Raw genomic sequence first — 21,849 nt, forward strand, 5'->3', positions numbered from 1 at the left:
GAAGGCTTATCTTGACTCGAAACGTTGGCTCTATTCTCTCTCCACAGATGCTGTCAGACCTGCTGAGTTTCTCCAGCATTTTCAGTTTGTTTCAGATTCCAGCATCCATAGTATTTTGCCTTTACGATAACCAAGAGACCTCTACTCCCATGTAACAGTTAAATATTACTTTGTGATTCCAGTAACACAATAAAACACACAACTGCAGAGCAAAACATCTACCATTCCTCCACGAATGAATAAACTAAACAGGCAGCAATGAAAAGTAATCCTTGTGACTCACAGAAATTAACCAACTACCTCGAGCCAATTATTATTACAGCAAGACTTCCAAATAGCTAATGAGGCCGGGGGGGGGGGGAGATTCATCAAACCGTACCAGACCTGAATGCAAACCGAGAGATTACAACCTCTGCTCCTGACACCTCTGCAACCCTGGGCTCAGAATGCAAATGAATGACAGGTTCCCTTCTCAGAGTAAGCACATGGAACACATGTGAACAAAGGGATTGTGGCAGAGCTTTTGCCTCGACTGGAAGGATCTGCAAAACCATCCTCTAAAAGGGGAAAGAGAAGAGGTGCAATGGACTGGAGCCAGGTCAAATGGCGGGAGAGAAGTTAGGAGCCATACCTGAGAAATCAAATCAGGGCAAGGGATTCCAAACGACCTCTGCACAGCCAGATTTGGTCTTTGCATTCACAGGCGGGTGCCCTGGTTAATTTGTGGGGGAAGGTTTGCAGCCCCCTTACAACCAGGCGACAGCAGCACCCAAAAACGTGCCCCTCTCACCTTTGCAACAAACAAGAGATGGCAACACTGCGCGCAGTGCGCCTGCGCGGGGGGCTGCGGCCGGCCCGGGGCACGTCGGGATCTGTAGTTCAGCGCCGTTCACTGGCGGACCACATCACCCGTCGAGCACCGCGGGAGGGAGCGCTAGTTCCGGCGGCGCCGCCAGCAGGCGGACTACAACTCCCGTCGTGCCCCGCAGGGGGAACTTCCGGCGGCCCGTTCCAACCGTCGGTGACCGACAACAGCGGCTGCCGATTCGAATAGATCGACTGGTATGTCTTAAAGCGTAAGATTGTCAAATTAAGCCCCAGCTCCCTTTCCGATAAAAAGCGTCGGGGACGTTTTATGTTTAAAAAAAAAATCGATCTTCTCACAGATCAACAGGGCCACCGGAAGTTGTGGGTTTGATTGACAGCGACCACTGGAGGACCTGATTGACAGTGACAGCAGCCAATCAGCGCCCGGCACCCCCTCCAGCCGCGGCTTCCGACTGGTGAGTGGGGAGAGGGGGCGGGACTCGTGCTGACCCCGCCCCCTCCCTCCCATAGCAACGCGGCCTAGTCGGACAGGCTTCGCTGGCCCCGAGGAAAAAAAAATCGCCCTCATCGCGCTTTATTTTTTTCTCTCTCGCCCCCTTCCCCCTCACGAAAGGCGTTTCGGTTTTTTTTCTACCTTCTTTAGCTAAGGCCGCTCGCCGATTTAAATCATTTTCCATTCGAGGGTCGGTGGCGACATTTGGGAGAAGAAAATTTTTTAAAGATTTGTAAAAGATTTACCGGTCAGGAGAGTCGCTGGTTTTTTATATATATATTATATGTGGAGAGAGGTTAGTTGGTGTGTCGGGGTCTCTCTCTGTGGTAAACCGGCGACGAGGGTCCGCGATGCCCCGGATTCTCCTCGGGTTTTTTTTCTCTCCCCTCCTCCCCCCGCCGGCTCGGCGCCCTCAGGCTTCCCCCACTCCGACCAGGCCCCACTTCCGGCGGAGGTGACGTACTCCCCCACCCTTCGCAACCGCGCCCCCCCCCCCCCCAGCAACGGCCAAACAAAGCCTCGGGCCTCCCACTGCCAACGCTTTGGTGCGCATGCTCAGTCGTTGTTGTCACAGGAGGGGTTGTCCCCTTTTGGAGGCTGCTCCACCATTCACTGCAATGGTGGCTGACCATCCAGCTCGGTGACCTGATCCCGTCCTCGCTGGACACCCACCTTGCTGAAAGAGGCCATTCAGTCCATTGAGTCACGGCGGCACAGTGGGTTAGCACTGCTGCCTCACAGCGCCAGGGACCCGGGTTCAATTCCGGCCTCGGGTCACTGTCTGTGCGGAGTCTGCACCTTCTCCCCGTGTCTGCATGGGTTTCCTCCCACAGTAGTCATGATGTGGAGATGCCGGCGTTGGACTGGGGTAAACATAGTAAGAGTTTTAACAACACCAGGTTAAAGTCCAACAGGTTTATTTGGCTACCAAATAAACCTGTTGGACTTTAACCTGGTGTTGTTAAAACTCTTACTGTGTTCCTCCCACAGTCCAAAGATGTGTGGGTTAGGTGGATTGGTCGTGCTAAATTGCTCCTTAGTGTCGGGGGGACTAGCTAGGTAAATGCACGGGGCTATGGGGCCTGGGTGGAATTGTGGTTGATGCAGACCCGATATGGGCCAAATGGCCTCCTTCTGCACAGTAGGATTCTATGATTCTCTGAGTCAGCACCCACTCTCTGAAAGAGTGTCCCACTACTCCCGTCATGACCCTGCGCACTTACCACGGCTAATCCACCTTAACCTAGTCCCAAGGTGGGGGAGACTCATAGTTTGAGAATAAGAAAGTAGTTGAGGCCAAAACGTTGTGTGATTTCGAGAAGAAATTAGATATAGCTCTTGGGGCGAAAGGGATCGAGGGATATGTTTTAAGTTTGTTTTTATTAGTGTCACAAGTCGGCTTACATTAACACTGCAATTAAGTTACTGTGAAAATCCCCTAGTCACCATACTCTGACACCTGTTCGGGTACACTGAGGGAGAATTTAGCATGGTCAGTGCACCTAATCAGCATTTTTTTCGGACTGTGGGAGGAAACCGAAGCACCCGGAGGAAACCCACGCAGACACGGGGAGAACATGCAAACTCCACACGGATAGTGACCAGAGCCGGAAATCAAACTTGGGTCCCTGGCGCTGTGAGGTAGCAGTGCTAACCACTGTGCCGGGCTTCTAGATTACTGGCCCAGTGATGTTACTGCGACAAACCACTTCCCCCCGTGATCAAGGAAGACTTGCTTCCATTGTGGTTTGATAGGTTCTGAGATAGCTGAGAAGTCCAATAGAGGGAGGAAATAGATACTGGAGAAAAAGTACGAGGGAAACTAATGGGCAAAAGGCCAATAAATCCCCTGGACCTGATGGGTTGCACCCCAGGATATTAAAGGCAGTAGCTACAAGGATAGTGGATGTACTGGGAGTAATCTTCCACAAATCCTTAAATTCTAGAAAAGTCCCAGATGATTGGAAAACTGCCAATGTAACAGTCTTATTCAAAAAGGGAGGGAGATAAAAAACAGGTAACTATAGTCCAGTTAGCTTAACATCTGTCAGTGGGAAAATGTGAGAGTCCATTATAAGGGATGTAATAGCAGAGCTTCAGAAATACATAATGTAATCAAACAGAGTCAGCAAGGCTTTGTGAAGGGGAATTCATGCCTGAGAAATTTATCAGAATTTTTTGAGCTGGTAATGAGCAGGATAGATAAAGGGGAACCAGTCGATGTAATATACCTGGGTTTCCAGTTTGATTAGGTACTGCACAAGAGGCTTCTTGATGTTGAGGGGTGTATATTAGCATGGATAGCAGAAGACAGAGTTGGGGTAAGAGGGGCATTTTCAGGATGGCAACCTGTAACTGGAGGAGCGCCACAAGGATTAGTGCTGGGGCCATAATTATTTGCAATATAAATGATTTGGACGAGGGAAGTGAATGTACTATTGCCAAGTTTGCAGATGTCACAAAAATCGGTGGGAAGGCAAATGGTGAAGCTGAGACAAAGGGTAACAGAGGGATACGGACAGTGTGGGCAAATGCAGGGAAATGTGAAGTTTGGCACTTTGGCAGGAAGAATAAAGGAGCTGAATATGATTGAAATGGGGAAAGGCTGCAGAAAGCTGCAGCACTGGGGGATTTGGGGGCCCTCCTGCATAGATCACAAAAAGCTGGACTACAAGTTCAGCCGGTAGTAGGGAAGAGAAATGGAATGCTGGCCTTTATTTCAAATGGAATGGATTATAAACATGGGGATGTCTTGCTAAAACTATACAAGGCACAAGTTAGACCACACCTGGATTACTGGGAACAGTTTGGATCCCCTTATCGAAGGAAAGATATCCTGGCATTGGAGGCAGTCCAGAGAAGGTTCACTAGGTTCCCGGGTAGGGAGGGAGTTTCTTATGAGGAGAGGGTGAGTAGGTTGGGTCTGTACTCACTGGAGTTTAGAAGAATGTGAGGCGACCTTATTGAGACATATTGGATTCTCAGGGGGTTTGACAGGGTCGATGCTGAGAGGTTGTTTCCCCCTGTGGGAGAGTCTGGGACCAGAGGGCATTTAAAGTTGAAAGTTTATTTATTTCTTCGTGTCACAAGTAGGCTTACATTAACGCTGCAATTAAGCTACTGTGAAAATCCCCTAGTCGCCACACTCTGGTGCCTGTTTGGGTACACTGAGGGAGAACTTAGCATGGCCAATGAACCTAACCAGCACATCCTTTGGACTCTGGGAGGAAACTGGAGCACCCGGAGGAAACCCACGCAGACACGGGAAGAATGTGCAAACTCCACACAGACAGTGACCCAAGCCGGGAATGGAATCTGGGTCCCTGGCGCTGTGAGGCAGCAGCGCTAACCACCGTGCCACCCTGAATCTCAGAGTAAGGAGGTCGCCCATTGAAGACAGAGATGAGGAGGAATTTCTTTTCACCTCCTCTCAGTCCCAAACAGTCTACCCGGGTGCTCCGGTTTCCTCCCACACTCCAAAGATGTGCAGGTTAGGTGGATTGGCCATGCTAAATTGTCACTTAGTGTCAGGGGATCAGCCGGGTAAATATGTGGGTTACGGTGTGGGTGAGATTCTTGTCGGTGTGGGCTTGATGGGCTGAATGGCCTCCTTCTGCACTGTAAGGATTCTATGATCGTGGTTGAAAGATTTACAATGAATAAATCACACACACACACATATATTATGTAACACCTTCTGTTAAATATTTCCTATGTTTAATTACATGTATGTGAATTTTTTCCATCCCTAAAGCCAATGAAAGTTGTGTCTCTTCCCCCAGGGCCTTGAATTGTGAGCTGGGGTTTGAGTGCTCCTTCCAATCTAATAGGATTAGCTGATTTGTCTGGGGGAACAATAGGGGAGGGAGCTTGTTGCAGTCGGATTGTTCTGACAGGAGGACCAGTGTTCCGACTGTGAAATCCTTCACCCTCCCAGAGAGAAGTATCCATAACACTTACTATCAATCTCTGATTACTCTCTTCATCCCATAGTTTGTCTAATAATGGCTATCCACACTTAATGATATTATTATTTAGAAAATAACTGATCATTTTAAAAATCAATTTAAGCTTTAAGTGGCTCGATATACAGAAAATGTTTCACCTCTATAAGACATGTACAATACAGAAACAAGTTTAATATGCTTACAAGATTCACATTTAGGAAATTTCATATAACATATACACATCATGGAATCTGTGTGGGCGACACAGTGGCGCAGTGGTTAGCACTGCTGCCTCACAGCACCAGGGACCCGGGTTCCATTCCGGCCTTGGGTCACTGTCTGTGTGGCGGTTGCACATTCTCCCCATGTCTGCGTGGGTTTCCTCTGGGTGCTCCGGTTTCCTCCCACAGTCGGAACGACATGCTGGTTAGGGTGCTTTGGCTGTGCTAAATTCTCCCTCAGTGTAACCCGAACAGGGGTTGGAGTGTGGCGATTAGGGGATTTTCACAGCAACCTCATTGCACTGTTAATGTAAGCCTACTAGTTAATAAATAAACTAAACTATATGTTCGAGAATTATTGTAACTAGAAAATATATTTATATAAATATATATGTGCGTAACTATGTATATATACAACTATACGTAAAATGTTAAATATTTTCAACTATACATTTGATATTAACTGACGTGAAACTATATACATTTAAAAGTAGATTTTTTGATTTGTTATTGTCACATATATTGGGATACAGTAAAAAGTATTGTTTCTTGCACGCTATACAGACAAAGCATACCGTTCATAGAGTACATAGGGGAGAAGGAAAGGAGAGAGTGCAGAATGTAGTGTTACAGTCATAGCTAGGGTGTAGAGAAAGATCAACTTAATGCGAGGTAGGTCCATTCAAAAGTCTGACACAGCAGGGAAGAAGCTGTTCTTGAGTCGGTTGATACGTGACCTCAGACTTTGTGTCTTTTTCCCTAGAAGAAGGTGGAAGAGAGAATGTCCGGGGTGCGTGGGGTCCTTAATTATGCTGGCTGCTTTGCCGAGGCAGCGGGAAGTGTAGACAGAGTCAATGGATGGGAGGCTGGTTTGCGTGATGGATTGGGCTACGTTCACGACCTTTTGTAGTTCCTTGCGGTCTTTGGCAGAGCAGGAGCCCATACCAAGCTGTGATACAACCAGAAAGAATGCTTTCTATGGTGCATCTGTGAGAGTCGTAGCTGACATGCCGAATTTCCTTAGTCTTCTGAGAAAGTAGAGGCATTGGTGGGCTTTCTTAACTATAGTGTTGGCATGGGGGGAACCAGGACAGGTTGTTGGTGATCTGGACACCTAAAAACACGAAGCTCTTGACCACTTCCACTTCATCATCGTGCATCTAATTATTGTAATAACAACAACAACTTGTATTTATATAGCACCTTTGGCGTGATAAAATGTCTCAAGGTGTTTTACAGGAGTGTTAGAAAGCAAGGTTTGACACCCAGTTGCATCGGGTGAGTTGGGGACAGGAGGTTAAGGCTCCCCCACCCCTGGATGAATGAGGGAGGGAAATGAGTTTCAGGTTTTGAGTAAAGTCCATTGTTTCCTGATCTGCTCCCTCCTCCAAATCTGATCCTTGGGTACCTGTCTGTAGTTTCTATTTAATTAAAGAGTTATTATTTACCAAGGAATGCTTGTTTTGTAAAGGATGTTTTACTTAAATTGCGTGGCGATACTGGCATTGGAGGCAGTCCAGGGAAGGTTCACTTGGTCGATCCCGGGTAGGGAGGGAGTTTCTTATGAGGAGAGGGTGAGTAGGTTGGGCCTGTACTCACTGGAGTTTAGAAGAATGTGAGGCGACCTTATTGAGACATATCGGATTCTCAGGGGGTTTGACAGGGTCGATGCTGAGAGGTTGTTTCCCCTTGTGGGAGAGTCTGGGACCAGAGAGCATCATCTCAGAGTGAGGGGGTCGCCCATTGAAGACAGAGATGAGGAGGAATTTCTTCTCTCAGAGGGGAGTGAATCTGTGGAATTCTTTCCCGCAGAGGGCTGTAGAGGTCGGGTCACTGAGTATGTTCAAGGCTGAGACAGACAGATTGTTAATCAGTAAGGGAATCGAGGGTTATGGGGATGAGGCAGGAAAGTGGGAGTTGAGGATTATCACATCAGATCAGTTACAATCTCATTGAATGGGAGGCAGACTCGATGGGCCGAATGGCCTGCTTCTGCTCCCATGTCTTATGATGTTGCATTCTCAGGGAGCACGCGAGTAAAGGCTGTTTCCACTGGTCAGGGAGCGAGCGTTGAGGCTGTGATGAATATAAATTATTCACAAAAGAGTTCAGGGAAATGATTCAGAAATGGGGTTAGAGGGGAGGCGCGAGCCTGGTGGTATTATTGCTGGACTATTTATCCAGAAACTGAGCTAATGTTCTAGGGGCCCGGGTTCGAATCCCGCCACGGCAGATGGTGGAATTTGAATTCAATAAAAAATATCTGGAATTGAGAATCGACTGGTGACCATGAAACCTATTGTCAATTGTCGGGAAAACTCGTCTGGTTCACTAATGACCTTAAGGGAAGGAAATCTGTCCTCCTTACCCAGTCTGGCCTACATGTGACTCCAGACCGGGTAAGGATGGCAATGTGGCTGACTCTCAACTGCTCTCGGGCAACTAGGGATGGGCAATAAATGCTGGCCAGCCAGCGACGTCCATGTCCCACGAATGAAAGTCTGAGGTTACGTCCCAACCGACTCAGGAACAGCTTCTCCCCTGCTGCTGTCAGACTTTTGAATGGACCTACCTTGCATTCAGTTGATCTTCCTCTACACCCTAGCTATGACTGTAACACTACATTCTGCACCCTCTCCTTTCCTTCTCTATGAACGGTATGCTTTGTTTGTATAGCCTGTAAGAAACAATACTTTTCACTGTATCCCAATGCATGTGACAATAATAAATCAAGTCACCATCTCGCACTCTCGAGTTGTCCATCGACAGTTCTCGCTCCCTTGGTTACCCTTGCTGAAGGCTGGTTACCCTGTGTTTTTTCTCTCTGTGTGACAGGTCTCTGCACGTCGCGATGCTTTCCCGGAAGCAGGAAAAGCTGCTGCGTTACGTGGAGGAGGGCAGCGCGCGCAAACTGAAGTCCTACCTCCGCAAGCACCGCGGGCTGGCGGTCAGCTTTGCTGGACGGAGGGGCCGCACTCCGCTGCACGTGGCCTGCGCGCGCAGAGACCACATCACCGCCCGGCTGCTGCTCAGGCACGGAGCTGACCCCACCTCCCAGGACCAGAAGGGGAATACCCCCCTGCACCTGGCAGCCAGAGAGGCGCGGAGGAAAGGATTGAGAGGTAATGTGATGTCCACACTGATACAGGGCTGGGAACTGAAATGGGACCGTTCCCCTTTCAGACACCCACAGCCCACATTACAGCAAGGACAGTGACCACACAAATTAGACACAGTTCCCTCTGCACTGAGCACATCAAACACTCCCAGGACAGGTACAGCACGGGGTTAGATACAGAGTAAAGCTCCCTCTACACTGTCCCCATCAAACACTCCCAGGACAGGTACAGCACGGGGTTAGATACAGAGTAAAGCTCCCTCTACACTGTCCCCATCAAACACTCCCAGGACAGGTACAACACGGGGTTAGATACAGAGTAAAGCTCCCTCTGCACTGTCCCCATCAAACACTCCCAGGACAGGGACAGCACGGGGTTAGATACAGAGTAAAGCTCCCTCTACACTGTCCCCATCAAACACTCCCAGGACAGGTACAGCACGGGGTTAGATACAGAGTAAAGCTCCCTCTGCACTGTCCCCCATCAAACACTCCCAGGACAGGTACAGCACGGGGTTAGATACAGAGTAAAGCTCCCTCTGCACTGTCCCCCATCAAACACTCCCAGGACAGGTACAGCACGGGGTTAGATACAGAGTAAAGCTCCCTCTACACTGTCCCCATCAAACACTCCCAGGACAGGTACAACACGGGGTTAGATACAGAGTAAAGCTCCCTCTGCACTGTCCCCATCAAACACTCCCAGGACAGGGGCAGCACGGGGTTAGATACAGAGTAAAGCTCCCTCTACACTGTCCCCATCAAACACTCCCAGGACAGGTACAGCACGGGGTTAGATACAGAGTAAAGCTCCCTCTACACTGTCCCCATCAAACACTCCCAGGACAGGTACAACACGGGGTTAGATACAGAGTAAAGCTCCCTCTGCACTGTCCCCATCAAACACTCCCAGGACAGGGGCAGCACGGGGTTAGATACAGAGTAAAGCTCCCTCTACACTGTCCCCATCAAACACTCCCAGGACAGGTACAGCACGGGGTTAGGTACAGAGTAAAGCTCCCTCTACACTGTCCCCCATCAAACACCCCCAGGACAGGTACAGCACGGGGTTAGATACAGAGTAAAGCTCCCTCTACACTGTCCCCCATCAAACACTCCCAGGACAGGTACAGCACGGGGTTAGATACAGAGTAAAGCTCCCACCACACTGTCCCCCATCAAACACTCCCAGGACAGGTACAGCACGGGGTTAGATACAGAGTAAAGCTCCCTCTACACTGTCCCCATCAAACACTCCCAGGACAGGTACAGCATGGGGTTAGATACAGAGTAAAGCTCCCTCTACACTGTCCCCAACAAACACTCCCAGGACAGGTACAGCAAGGGGTTAGATACAGAGTAAAGCTCCCTCTGCACTGTCCCCCATCAAACACTCCCAGGACAGGTACAGCCTGGGTTAGATACAGAGTAAAGCTCCCTCTGCACTGTCCCCCATCAAACACTCCCAGGACAGGAACAGCACGGGGTTAGATACAGAGTAAAGCTCCCTCTGCACTGTCCCCCATCAAACACTCCCAGGACAGGGACAGCACGGGGTTAGATACAGAGTAAAGCTCCCTCTACACTGTCCCCATCAAACACTCCCAGGACAGGTACAGCACGGCATTAGGTACAGAGTAAAGCTCCCTCTACACTGTCCCCCATCAAACACTCCCAGGACAGGTACAGCACGGGGTTAGATACAGAGTAAAGCTCCCTCGACACTGGCCCCCATCAAACACTCCCAGGACAGGTACAGCACGGCATTAGGTACAGAGTAAAGCTCCTTCTACACTGTCCCCCATCAAACACTCCCAGGACGGGTACAGCCTGGGTTAGATACAGAGTAAAGCTCCCTCTACACTGTCCCCCATCAAACACTCCCAGGACGGGTACAGCACGGCATTAGGTACAGAGTAAAGCTCCCTCTACGCTGTCCACCATCAAACACTCCCAGGACAGGAACAGCACGGGGTTAGATAGAGTAAAGCTCCCTCTACACTGTCCCCATCAGACACTCCCAGGACAGGTACAGCACGGGGTTAGATATAGAGTCATAGAGGTTTACAGCATGGAAACAGGCCCTTCGGCCCAACTTAGAAAAGAACCATAGAACCATAGAAAATTACAGCTCAGAAACAGGCCTTTTGGCCCTTCCTGTCTGTGCCGAACCATTTTTTGCCTAGTCCCACTGACCTGCACTTGGACCGTATCCCTCCACACCCCTCTCATCCATGAACCCGTCCAAGTTTTTCTTAAATGTTGAAAGTGACCCCGCATTTACCACTTTATCCGGCAGCTCATTCCACACTCCCACCACTCTCTGCGTGAAGAAGCCCTCCCTAATATTCCCTTTAAACTTTTCTCCTTTCACCCTTAACCCATGCCCTCTGTTTTCTTTCTCCCCTAGCCTCAGCGGAAAAAGCCTGCTTGCATTCACTCTATCTATACCTATCAAAATCTTATACACCTCTATCAAATCTCCCCTCAATCTTCTACGCTCCAGGGAATAAAGTCCCAACCTATTCAATCTCTCTCTGTAACTCAGCTTCTCAAGTCCCGGCAACATCCTTGTGAACCTTCTCTGCACTCTTTCAACCTTATTTACATCCTTCCTGTAACTAGGTGGCCAAAACTGTACACAATACTCCAAATTCGGCCTCACCAATGCCTTATATAACCTTACCATAACACTCCAACTTTTATACTTGATACTCCGATTTATAAAGGCCAATGTACCAAAGACACTCTTTACGACCCTATCCACCTGTGACGTCACTTTTAGGGAATTCTGTACCTGTATACCCAGATCCCTCTGTTCAACTGCACTCTTCAGAGTCCTACCATTTACCCTGTACGTTCTACTTTGGTTTGTCCTTCCAATGTGCAATATCTCACACTTGTCTGCGTTAAATTCCATTTGCCATTTTTCAGCCCATTTTTCTAGTTGGTCCAAATCCCTCTGCAAGCTTTGAAAACCTTCCTCACTGTCCACTACACCTCCAATCTTTGTATCATCAGCAAACTTGCTGATCCAATTTACCACATTATCATCCAGATCATTAATATAGATGACAAACAACAATGGACCCAACACCGATCCCTGCGGCACACCACTAGTCACAGGCCTCCACTCAGAGAAGCAATCCTCCACAACCACTCTCTGGCTTCTTCCATTGAGCCAGTGTCTAATCCAATTTACTACCTCCCCACGTATACCTAGCGACTGAACCTTCCTAACTAACCTCCCATGAGGGACCTTGTCAAAGGCCTTGCTGAAATCCAGGTAGACAACATCCACCGCCTTCCCTTCATCCACTTTCCTGGTAACCTCCTCGAAAAACTCTAATAGATTGGTCAAACATGACCTATCACGCACAAAGCCATGTTGACTCTCCCTAATAAGTCCCTGTCTATCCAAATATTTGTCGATCCTATCCCTTATCACACCTTCCAATAACTTGCCCACCACCGACGTCAAACTTACTGGCCTATAATTTCCCGGATTTCTTTTGGAACCTTTTTTAAACAAGGGAACAACATGAGCCACCCTCCAATCATCCGGCACCTCCCCCGTGAATACTGACATTTTAAATATGTCTGCCAGGGCCCCTGCAAGTTCAACCCTCGCTTCCCTCAAGGTCCGTGGGAATACCCTGTCTGGTCCTGGGGATTTATCCACTCTGATTTGCCTCAAGACAGCGAGCACCTCCTCCCCTTTAATCTGTAAAGGTTCCATGGCCTCCCTACCTGTTTGCCCTATTTCCGTAGACTCCATGCCCGTTTCCTCAGTAAATACGGATGCAAAAAACCCATTTAGTATCTCCCCCATCTCTTTTGGTTCCATACACAGTCTACCACTCTGGTCTTCAAGAGGACCAATTTTATCCCTCACTATCCTTTTGCTCCTAACATACCTATAGAAGCTCTTTGGATTTTCCTTCACTCTGTCTGCCAAAGCAACCTCATGTCTTCTTTTAGCCCTCCTGATTTTCCTCTTAAGTAACTTTTCCATGCCTTTTTTTTAAAACCCCTAAGCTAATCCCAATTGCCCGCATTTGGCCCATATCCCTCTATACCCATCATACCCATGTAACTATCTAAATGCTTTTTAAAAGATAAAATTGTACCCGCCTCTACTACTACCTCTGGCAACTTGTTCCAGACACTCACCACCCTCTGTGTGAAAAAATTGCCCCTCTGGACACTTTTGTATCTCTCCCCTCTCACCTTAAACCTATGCCCTCTAGTTTTAGACTGCCCTACCTTTGGGAAAAGATATTGACTATCTAGCTGATCTGTGCCCCTCATTATTTTATGATCACCCCTCAGCCTCCTACGCTCCAGAGAGAAAAGTCCCAGTCTATTCAGCCTCTCCTTATAACTCAATCCATCAAGTCTCGGTCGCATCCTCGTAAATCTTTTCTGTACTCTTTCTAGTTTAATCATATCCTTTCTATAATAGGGTGACCAGAACTGTACACAGTATTCCAAGTGTGGCCTTACCAATGTCTTGTACAACTTCAACAAGACGTCCCAACTCCTGTATTCAATGTTCTGACCGATGAAACCAAGCATGCCAAATGCCTTCTTCACCACTCTGTCCACCTGTGACTGCACTTTCAAGGAGCTATGAACATGTACCCCTCGGTCTCTTTGTTCTATACCTCTCCCCATCACCCTACCATTAACTGAGTAAGTCCTGCCCTGGTTCAATCTACCAAAATGCATTACCTCACATTTGTCTAAATTAAACTCCATCTGCCATTCGTCAGCCCACTGGCCCAATTGATCAAGATCCCGTTGCAATCGGAGATAACTGTCCACTATGCCACCAATCTTAGCGTCACCTGCAAACTTACTAACCATGCCCACTTTATTCTCATCCAAATCATTAACATAAATGACAAATAACAGTGGACCGAGCACTGATCCCTGAGGCACACCGCAGGTCACAGGCCTCCAGTTTGATAAACAACTCTCTACAACCACCCTCTGGCTTCTGTCAAGAAGCCAATTTTGTATCCAATGAGATACCTCACCCTGGATCCTGTGATATTTAACCTTATGCAACAACTTACCATGCGGTACCTTATCAAAGGCCTTGCGAAAGTCCATGTAGACAACATCAACTGCACTGCCCTCATCTACCTTCTTGGTTACCCCTTCAGAAAACTCAATCAAATTTGTGAGACATGATTTTCCACTCACAAAGAGTAAAGCTCCCTCTACACTGTCCCCATCAAACACTCCCAGGACAGGTACAGCACGGAGTTAGATACAGAGTGAAGCTCCCTCTACACTGTCCCCATCAAACACTCCCAGGACAGGTACAGCACGGGGTTAGATACAGAGTGAAGCTCCCTCTACACTGTCCCCATCAAACACTCCCAGGACAGGGACAGCACGGGGTTAGATACAGAGTGAAGCTCCCTCTACACTGTCCCCATCAAACACCCGCAGGACAGGTACAGCACGGAGTTAGATACAGAGTAAAGCTCCCTCTGCACTGGGTGCAGCACGGGGTTGGATACAGAGTAAAGCTCCCTCTACACTGTCCCCATCAAACACTCCCAGGGCAGGGACAGCACGGGGTTAGATACAGAGTGAAGCTCCCTCTACACTGCCCCATCAAACACTCCCAGGACAGGTACAGCACGGGGTTGGATACAGAGTGAAGCTCCCGCTACACTGTCCCCATCAAACACTCCCAGGACAGATACAGCACGGGGTTCGATACAGAGTAAAGCTCCCTCCACACTGTCCCCATCAAACACTCCCAGGACAGGGTTAGATACAGAGTAAAGCTCCCTCTCCACTGTCCCCATCAAACACTCCCAGGTCAGGCACAGCATGGGGTTAGATACAGAGTAAAGCTCCCTCTACACTGTCCCCATCAAACACTCCCAGGTCAGGCACAGCATGGGGTTAGATACAGAGTAAAGCTCCCTCTGCACTGGGTGCAGCACGGGGTTGGATACAGAGTGAAGCTCCAGCACAGGGTTGGATACAGGGTATTTCCAGAGTACCTTTCACTTCTGCTGGGGTCAGTGTCACATTCCTGGTATCAGGCTTCTTTAAAACACTAGCTGAGGATCTTGTCCATCCACCTGAATGTGTGGCCCAGCAGGGAGTGCCTGTGACAGACCCTTGGTATGGCAATGTTTACACTTGATACTGAAGCCTGTCTGCCTTAAACCCACAGTGTAACGTTTATTTATTAGTCACAAATAAGGCTTACATTAACACTGCAATGAAGTTACTATGAAATTCCCCGAGTCACCACACACCGGCACCTGTTTGGGTCAATACATCTAACCAGCACGTCTTTCAGATTGTGGCAGGAAACCGGAGCACCCGGAGGAAACCCACGCAGACACGGGGAGAATGTGCAAACTCCACACAGACAGTGACCCAAGCCGGGAATGGAATCTGGGTCCCTGGCACTGTGAGGCAGCAGTGAACCCGGGTCCCTGGCGCTGTGAAGCAGCAGTGAACCCGGGTCCCTGGCGCTGTGAGGCAGCAGTGAACCTGGGTCCCTGGCACTGTGAAGCAGCAGTGAACCCGGGTCCCTGGCGCTGTGAAGCAGCAGTGAACCCGGGTCCCTGGCGCTGTGAGGCAGCAGTGAACCCGGGTCCCTGGCGCTGTGAGGCAGCAGTGAACCCGGGTCCCTGGCGCTGTGAGGGAGCAGTGAACCCGGGTCCCTGGCGCTGGGAGGCAGCAGTGAACCCGGGTCCCTGGCGCTGTGAGGCAGCAGTGAACCCGGGTCCCTGGCGCTGTGAGGCAGCAGTGAACCCGGGTCCCTGGCACTGTGAGGCAGCAGTGAACCCGGGTCCCTGGCACTGTGAGGCAGCAGTGAACCCGGGTCCGTGGCACTGTGAGGCAGCAGTGAACCCGGGTCCCTGGCGCTGTGAGGCAGCAGTGAACCCGGGTCCCTGGCGCTGTGAGGGAGCTGTGAACCCGGGTCCCTGGCGCTGTGAGGCAGCAGTGAACCCGGGTCCCTGGCGCTGTGAAGCAGCAGTGTTAATCACTGTGTCACTGTGCCGCAGTGTGGAGGCACCGGTGCTTGTCTCTGAGCTGCGGATAGGATAACAAGGAGCTGCAATGTCTAACAGTGCACCCTCTGTTTCTGTGCAGTCTTTGAGGATCTGGTGGTTCCTCTGAGGAAATGTTGTCCAGCTGCTATGGATGTGCTCAATGGGGAAGGAGTCAGTCCACGAGACATGCTCAGACCGATAACAAAGCAGCAGCAGGTAAGGACAATTTCTGAAATCCATCCCTGCCTGGCCTCCTTTCTCTGTCAGCGGCCTTCCCCTGTTAACCATTGAACCAGTGTGTGGATTTCCAGCGTCCAGGAGCAAGCCTGGGGAGTCAGGAGGTGAGTTACTCTCCGCAGGATTCCAGCCTCTGACCTGCTCTCGGGGGCTGAGGGCTGATCTTATAGAGGTCTATAACATAATGAGGGGCACAGATCAGCTAGATAGTCAATATCTTTCCCCAAAGGGAGGTGAGTCTAAAACCAGAGGGCATAGGTTTAAGGTGAAAGGGGAGAGATACAAAAGTGTCCAGAGGGGCAATTGTTTCACACACAGGGTGGAGAGTGTCTGGAACAAGCTGCCAGAGGTAGTAGTAGAGGCTGGTACAATTTTGTCTTTTCAAAAGCATTTAGACAGTTACATGGGTAAGATGGGTATAGAGGGATATGGGCCAAATGCGGGCAATTGGGACTAGCTTAGTGGTTAAAAGAAAGGAGCAGCATGGACAAGTTGGGCTGAAGGGCCTGATTTCATGCTGTAAACCTCTGTGCCTCTATGACTCTGGTAGCCACTGTGTTTATATGGCTGGGTCCAGTTCAGTTTCTGCTCAATGGTAACCCCCAGGAGTGGGCGATTCAGTGATGGAAATGTCACGGGCGATGGTTAGATCCTCTCTTGTTGATGGTCTTGGAGATGGTCATTGCCTGGCACTTGCGTGGCGCGAACCTGCCCTTGTCAGCTCCAGCCTGGGTATTCCTACAGAGCAGAAATGTGCGCTGTCCCCAGCTCCAGCCTGGGTATTCACACAGAGCAGAAATGTGCGCTGTCCCCGGCTCCAGCCTGGGTATTCACACAGAGCAGAAATGTGCGCTGTCCCCAGCTCCAGCCTGGATATTCACACACAGCAGAAATGTGCGCTGTCCCCAGCTCCAGCCTGGATATTCACACAGAGCAGAAATGTGCGCTGTCCCCAGCTCCAGCCTGGATATTCACACAGAGCAGAAATGTGCGCTGTACCCAGCTCCAGCCTGGGTATTCCCAGAGGGAGCTGTATGTATTTCAGGAATCTCACTCACGGTTTGTTTTGAACCAATCGCAGAGCCCAGGAGCAGCAGCAGAGGAGGAGGTGCCAGGGAAACTCCAAGCTGACAGGGAGTGGTACCACAAGCTCTTTGGAGAATGTGAGGATGAATTCTACCAGAAATGTGGGCGCTATGAAGGTGAGCAGGGTGGAATGGCTGTAAGCTGGGTTGAGTGCACGCTCTGGGATCTGCATTGACGGGTGTGTGTCTGCAGGGTGTTCCGGATCACTCAGCGAGGCCCAGTCACCTCCGTATTGTAGTTTGGAGCCATGGGAGAGGATCCAACTTTCTTCCCATCACCGACCTGACCAGGAATCGCTTCCCGCTCCTTAGAGCACGGGGCAGAGAGAGAGAGAGCTGGGCAGAGAGAGAGAGAGCGGGGCAGAGAGAGAGGGAGAGAGAGCGGGGCAGAGAGAGAGAGAGAGAGCGGGGCAGAGAGAGAGAGCGGGGCAGAGAGAGAGGGAGAGAGAGCGGGGCAGAGAGAGAGGGAGAGAGAGCGGGGCAGAGAGAGAGAGAGCGGGGCAGAGAGAGAGAGAGCGGGGCAGAGAGAGAGAGAGAGCGGGGCAGAGAGAGAGAGAGAGAGCGGGGCAGAGAGAGAGAGAGAGCGGGGCAGAGAGAGAGAGAGCGGGGCAGAGAGTGAGGGAGAGAGAGAGAGAAGAGACAGACAGAGGGTGACTTGAGGGGGAACAGAGTTAAGGTTTGAGGTCAGGTGAGTCAGTGGAAAAGGCGAGTGGGAATTTCCTCTCCCTGGGCGCTGCCTGACCCGCTCAGTCTTTCTGGAATTTTCTGTCTTGATTTTTGGTTGTTTTCTGGGGAACTTGTGCCGAGCGATTGGCCAGCTCAGCTCACACATCCCATCCAAAATGTTTTGGAAATCCCGGGTGAAAAGGACACCGCTTAGTCGCTCGGTTTGTCTGTCTGCACACTGTGGAGAGATACATCCCTCTGCTGAGGCTCCAGCCCCCCATGGAGCTGCTTGGGTTAAGATTAATGATGGAAGTAAGCCACTTCCTTCTGTGCGGAGCCAGAGTTGCTGCATGGGATCTCCTAGCGTGTGGAAAATGTGAAGGGTTAGCAGACTCATTTCCCCATTAATGTGCCTGGAGATTATTATCAGTAGGGGTGATGCTCGATAATGTTCCGGTGTTACTGTGTGATACTCACCCAGTTCCATCTCTGTTTGCTTGCTTCTTGGGACTGAGACAGCTCAGAGAGGCCATTCAGCCCCTCGTGCTCACTCCTGGAGAGAGCAAAACCACTTCATCCCCTTTGCGTTCTTTAGCGTCACATGGGAACTCCTCTCCCTGAAGCCTCCTGTCACTGCTCCCCACCCGCCCCCTCCCCCATTAGTCCCTTCTGTCAGAACAGAGCCATGCGCGGCCCGAGGGCTGAATCTGCCAGTCCGCAGTTAAGAGTCACCCACATTGCTGTGGCTCTGGAGTCACGTGTAGGCCAGACCGGGTAAGGACAGCAGATTTCCTTCACATTAGTGAACCAGATGGGTTTTTCTGACAACCACCGTTACTGAGAGGAGCTTTATCACGGTGGCACAGTGATTAGCACTGCTGCCCCACAGCGCCAGGTTTGATTCCCGGCTTGGGTCACAGTCTGTGCGGAGTCTGCTCGTTCTCCCCGTGTCTGCGTGGGTTTCCTCCGGGTGCTCCGGTTTCCTCCCACACTCTGAAAGACGTGCTGGTTAGGGTGCATTGGCCGTGCTAAATTCTCCCTCGGTGTACCCGAACAGGTGCCAGAGTGTGGTGACTAGGGGATTTTCACAGTAACTTCATTGCAGCGTTAATGTAAGCCTACCTGTGACACTAATAAATATCTCAGTGGGAGAGGGAGGAGCAGTTGAGGACTCTGGGACTGTACTTGATGGAGTTTAGAAGGATGAGGGGGGGATCAACTTGTGACACTAATGAACTTTTAAAAAAAATCTTCCAGATTTTATTAACTGAATTGAAGTTCCTCTGGCTGCCATGGTGGAGTCATAGAATCCTGCAGTGCAGAAGGAGGCCATTTGGCCCATCGGGTCTGCAGCGACCACAATCCCACCCAGGCCCAATCCCCCATAACCCCATGCATTTACCCTAGCTAGTCCCCCTGACACTCGGGGGCAATTTAGCATGGCCAGTCCACCTAACCCGCACATCTTTTGGAGTGTGGGAGGAAACCCACGCAGACACGGGGAGAACGTGCAGATTCCACATAGACAGTGACCCAAGCCGGGAATTGAACCCGGGTCCCTGGCGCTGTGAGACAGCAGTGAACCCGGGTCCCTGGCGCTGTGAGGCAGCAGTGAACCCGGGTCCCTGGCGCTGGGAGGGAGCAGTGAACCCGGGTCCCTGGCGCTGTGAGGCAGCAGTGAACCCGGGTCCCTGGCGCTGGGAGGGAGCAGTGAACCCGGGTCCCTGGCGCTGTGAGACAGCAGTGAACCCGGGTCCCTGGCGCTGTGAGGCAGCAGTGAACCCGGGTCCCTGGCACTGTGAGGCAGCAGTGAACCCGGGTCCCTGGCGCTGTGAGGCAGCAGTGAACCCGGGTCCCTGGCGCTGTGAGGCAGCAGTGAACCCGGGTCCCTGGCGCTGTGAGGCAGCAGTGAACCCGGGTCCCTGGCGCTGTGAGGCAGCAGTGAACCCGGGTCCCTGGCGCTGTGAGGCAGCAGTGAACCCGGGTCCCTGGCGCTGTGAGGCAGCAGTGAACCCGGGTCCCTGGCGCTGTGAGGCAGCAGTGAACCCGGGTCCCTGGCGCTGTGAGGCAGCAGTGAACCCGGGTCCCTGGCGCTGTGAGGCAGCAGTGAACCCGGGTCCCTGGCGCTGTGAGGCAGCAGTGAACCCGGGTCCCTGGCGCTGTGAGGCAGCAGTGAACCCGGGTCCCTGGCGCTGTGAGGCAGCAGTGAACCCGGGTCCCTGGCGCTGTGAGGCAGCAGTGAACCCGGGTCCCTGGCGCTGTGAGGCAGCAGTGAACCCGGGTCCCTGGCGCTGTGAGGCAGCAGTGAACCCGGGTCCCTGGCGCTGTGAGGCAGCAGTGAACCCGGGTCCCTGGGGCTGTGAGGCAGCAGTGAACCCGGGTCCCTGGCGCTGTGAGGCAGCAGTGAACCCGGGTCCCTGGCACTGTGAGGGAGCAGTGAACCCGGGTCCCTGGCGCTGTGAGGCAGCAGTGAACCCGGGTCCCTGGCGCTGTGAGGCAGCAGTGAACCCGGGTCCCTGGCGCTGTGAGGCAGCAGTGAACCCGGGTCCCTGGCGCTGTGAGGCAGCAGTGAACCCGGGTCCCTGGCGCTGTGAGGGAGCAGTGAACCCGGGTCCCTGGCGCTGTGAGGCAGCAGTGAACCCGGGTCCCTGGCGCTGTGAGGCAGCAGTGAACCCGGGTCCCTGGCGCTGTGAGGCAGCAGTGAACCCGGGTCCCTGGCGCTGTGAGGCAGCAGTGCTAACCACCGTGCCGCCCTATTTGAACCGTGTACATTAGCCCAGGGCCGCTGGATTCCCAGTTAATGGGATCCCACTAATTTGCTGTTTCTTTTTGCTTCCGGTTGGATCCAGAGGATTACCTCCTGCCCGACCCTGAACCGCAAACGTATGACGACTGGGCCGACCGCCTGGCGAAGGAGTACGCAGCAAAGCGAGCTGGCGCGGCGGGCTCCAGTCGCCGGGGGAGAGCGGCGAGGAAGGCAGCAGAGGAGGAGGAGCGGCGGAAGGAACGGGAGCAGCGGGAGTTCCAGGAGCGGCTGGAGGCGGAACACCAGCGCTACCTGGAGCAGGCCGGGAGGAAGGGGCAGGAGGTGGCGGGCAGCCGCAAGCGCCGTTACGAGCGGGGCTGCGCCGAGGTCTTCGGCCGGGGTTCCACCGCCGCCAGCGACGGCCGGCTGACGTACGCGGACATCCCCTGGCCCGCCCCCCGGGGCACGGTGGAGGAGATGGTGGCAGTGATCCTACACGGGGTGGAGCAGGGAGAGCGGGCGGCCTATCGGAGATACCTGCGGCAGCAACAGGTGGTCTGGCACCCTGACCGCTTCCTCCAGCGCTGCGGGGAACGCCTGGCCGAGACTGAGCGGCAGAGAATCCTCGACACGGTGACTGCCCTCTCACAGGCTCTAAACAAACTGTCCACAAGTGTCCGCTAACCACGCGACTTCCTGCGCCAAGTGCTCTCTCCGATGTGGCGGTGTGGGATCTTCCTGTGCCTTTGTGCCGAATGGGGTCAGGGACTCGCAGCAGGTGGGAATTGACAACTCTCAATCCTCCGGCCTACCGCGCCCATCAGCCTCCCCTGGCCGCCTGTTCACGGGATCTTGCTGTGTAACGGCTGTGCACTTGCAGCCTTTCAGAGTTATTTTGTCAGCTCCGATGCACTACGGGATGTCCAGAGGTCTGGCAGGAGGGGAGCGTGTGGGTCTTCACAGCATCCGCAGGGTCTCCCGTTCCAATCTGACTGCGACGCGAGTTGTCAGCGCACGCGGATTGCAAGCTTGGCTGGCCGGAGGCGAGCTGTGAGCGACAGAGACACATAACTCTTTGTTCAGGAGCGTCCCGTCTGGAAGAGCAGCAACTGTCACCATCGGCCGAGATTAGCGCTACATCCCATCGATCGATCGTGGGCGAGTTTATAACCTGTGTCCTCCGTCCGGTGAAATTAAACTACTTTCTCAGAATTTGGCTGTTGGCTCAACTCTTGTCCAGTTCCGCTCAAAGGTCGTAGGTTAGTCAGATGGAGTGTTGGCCTTTATTTCAAAGAGAAATGGAGTATAAAAATAGGGCAGTCTATTGAAGCACCCGGAGCAAACCCACGCAGACACGGGGAGAACGTGCAGACTCCAAACAGGCAGTGACCCGAGGCCGGAATTGAACCCGGGTCCCTGGCGCTGTGAGGCAGCAGTGAACCCGGGTCCCTGGCGCTGTGAGGCAGCAGTG

The 21,849-nt window shown here is 51.9% G+C and overlaps 1 protein-coding gene across 4 annotated transcripts; it reads left to right on the forward strand.

Annotated features, from left to right (window-relative positions):
• Positions 1-944: 944 nt before the first annotated feature.
• On the forward strand, positions 945-21,588 carry nfkbil1 (nuclear factor of kappa light polypeptide gene enhancer in B-cells inhibitor-like 1). 4 transcript variants are annotated; one of them, XM_078207589.1, is made up of 6 exons: positions 945-1,062; positions 1,167-1,283; positions 8,325-8,611; positions 15,745-15,860; positions 16,963-17,083; positions 20,482-21,588. In XM_078207589.1, exons 3-6 carry the CDS (start codon positions 8,341-8,343, stop codon positions 21,060-21,062), a joined length of 1,089 nt encoding a protein of 362 aa, XP_078063715.1. In that variant the 5' UTR covers positions 945-1,062; positions 1,167-1,283; positions 8,325-8,340; the 3' UTR covers positions 21,063-21,588. The 4 variants fall into 4 exon arrangements, with proteins under 4 accessions (XP_078063715.1, XP_078063714.1, XP_078063716.1 ...); XM_078207588.1 differs by lacking the exon at positions 1,167-1,283 and having other exon boundaries at positions 962-1,062; XM_078207590.1 differs by lacking the exons at positions 945-1,062; positions 1,167-1,283 and adding an exon at positions 1,368-1,568.
• The last annotated feature ends 261 nt before the right edge of the window (positions 21,589-21,849 follow it).

This window comes from Mustelus asterias, unplaced genomic scaffold, assembly GCF_964213995.1.
Source record: "Mustelus asterias unplaced genomic scaffold, sMusAst1.hap1.1 HAP1_SCAFFOLD_2483, whole genome shotgun sequence".
In the NCBI taxonomy this organism is placed as follows: domain Eukaryota; kingdom Metazoa; phylum Chordata; class Chondrichthyes; order Carcharhiniformes; family Triakidae; genus Mustelus; species Mustelus asterias.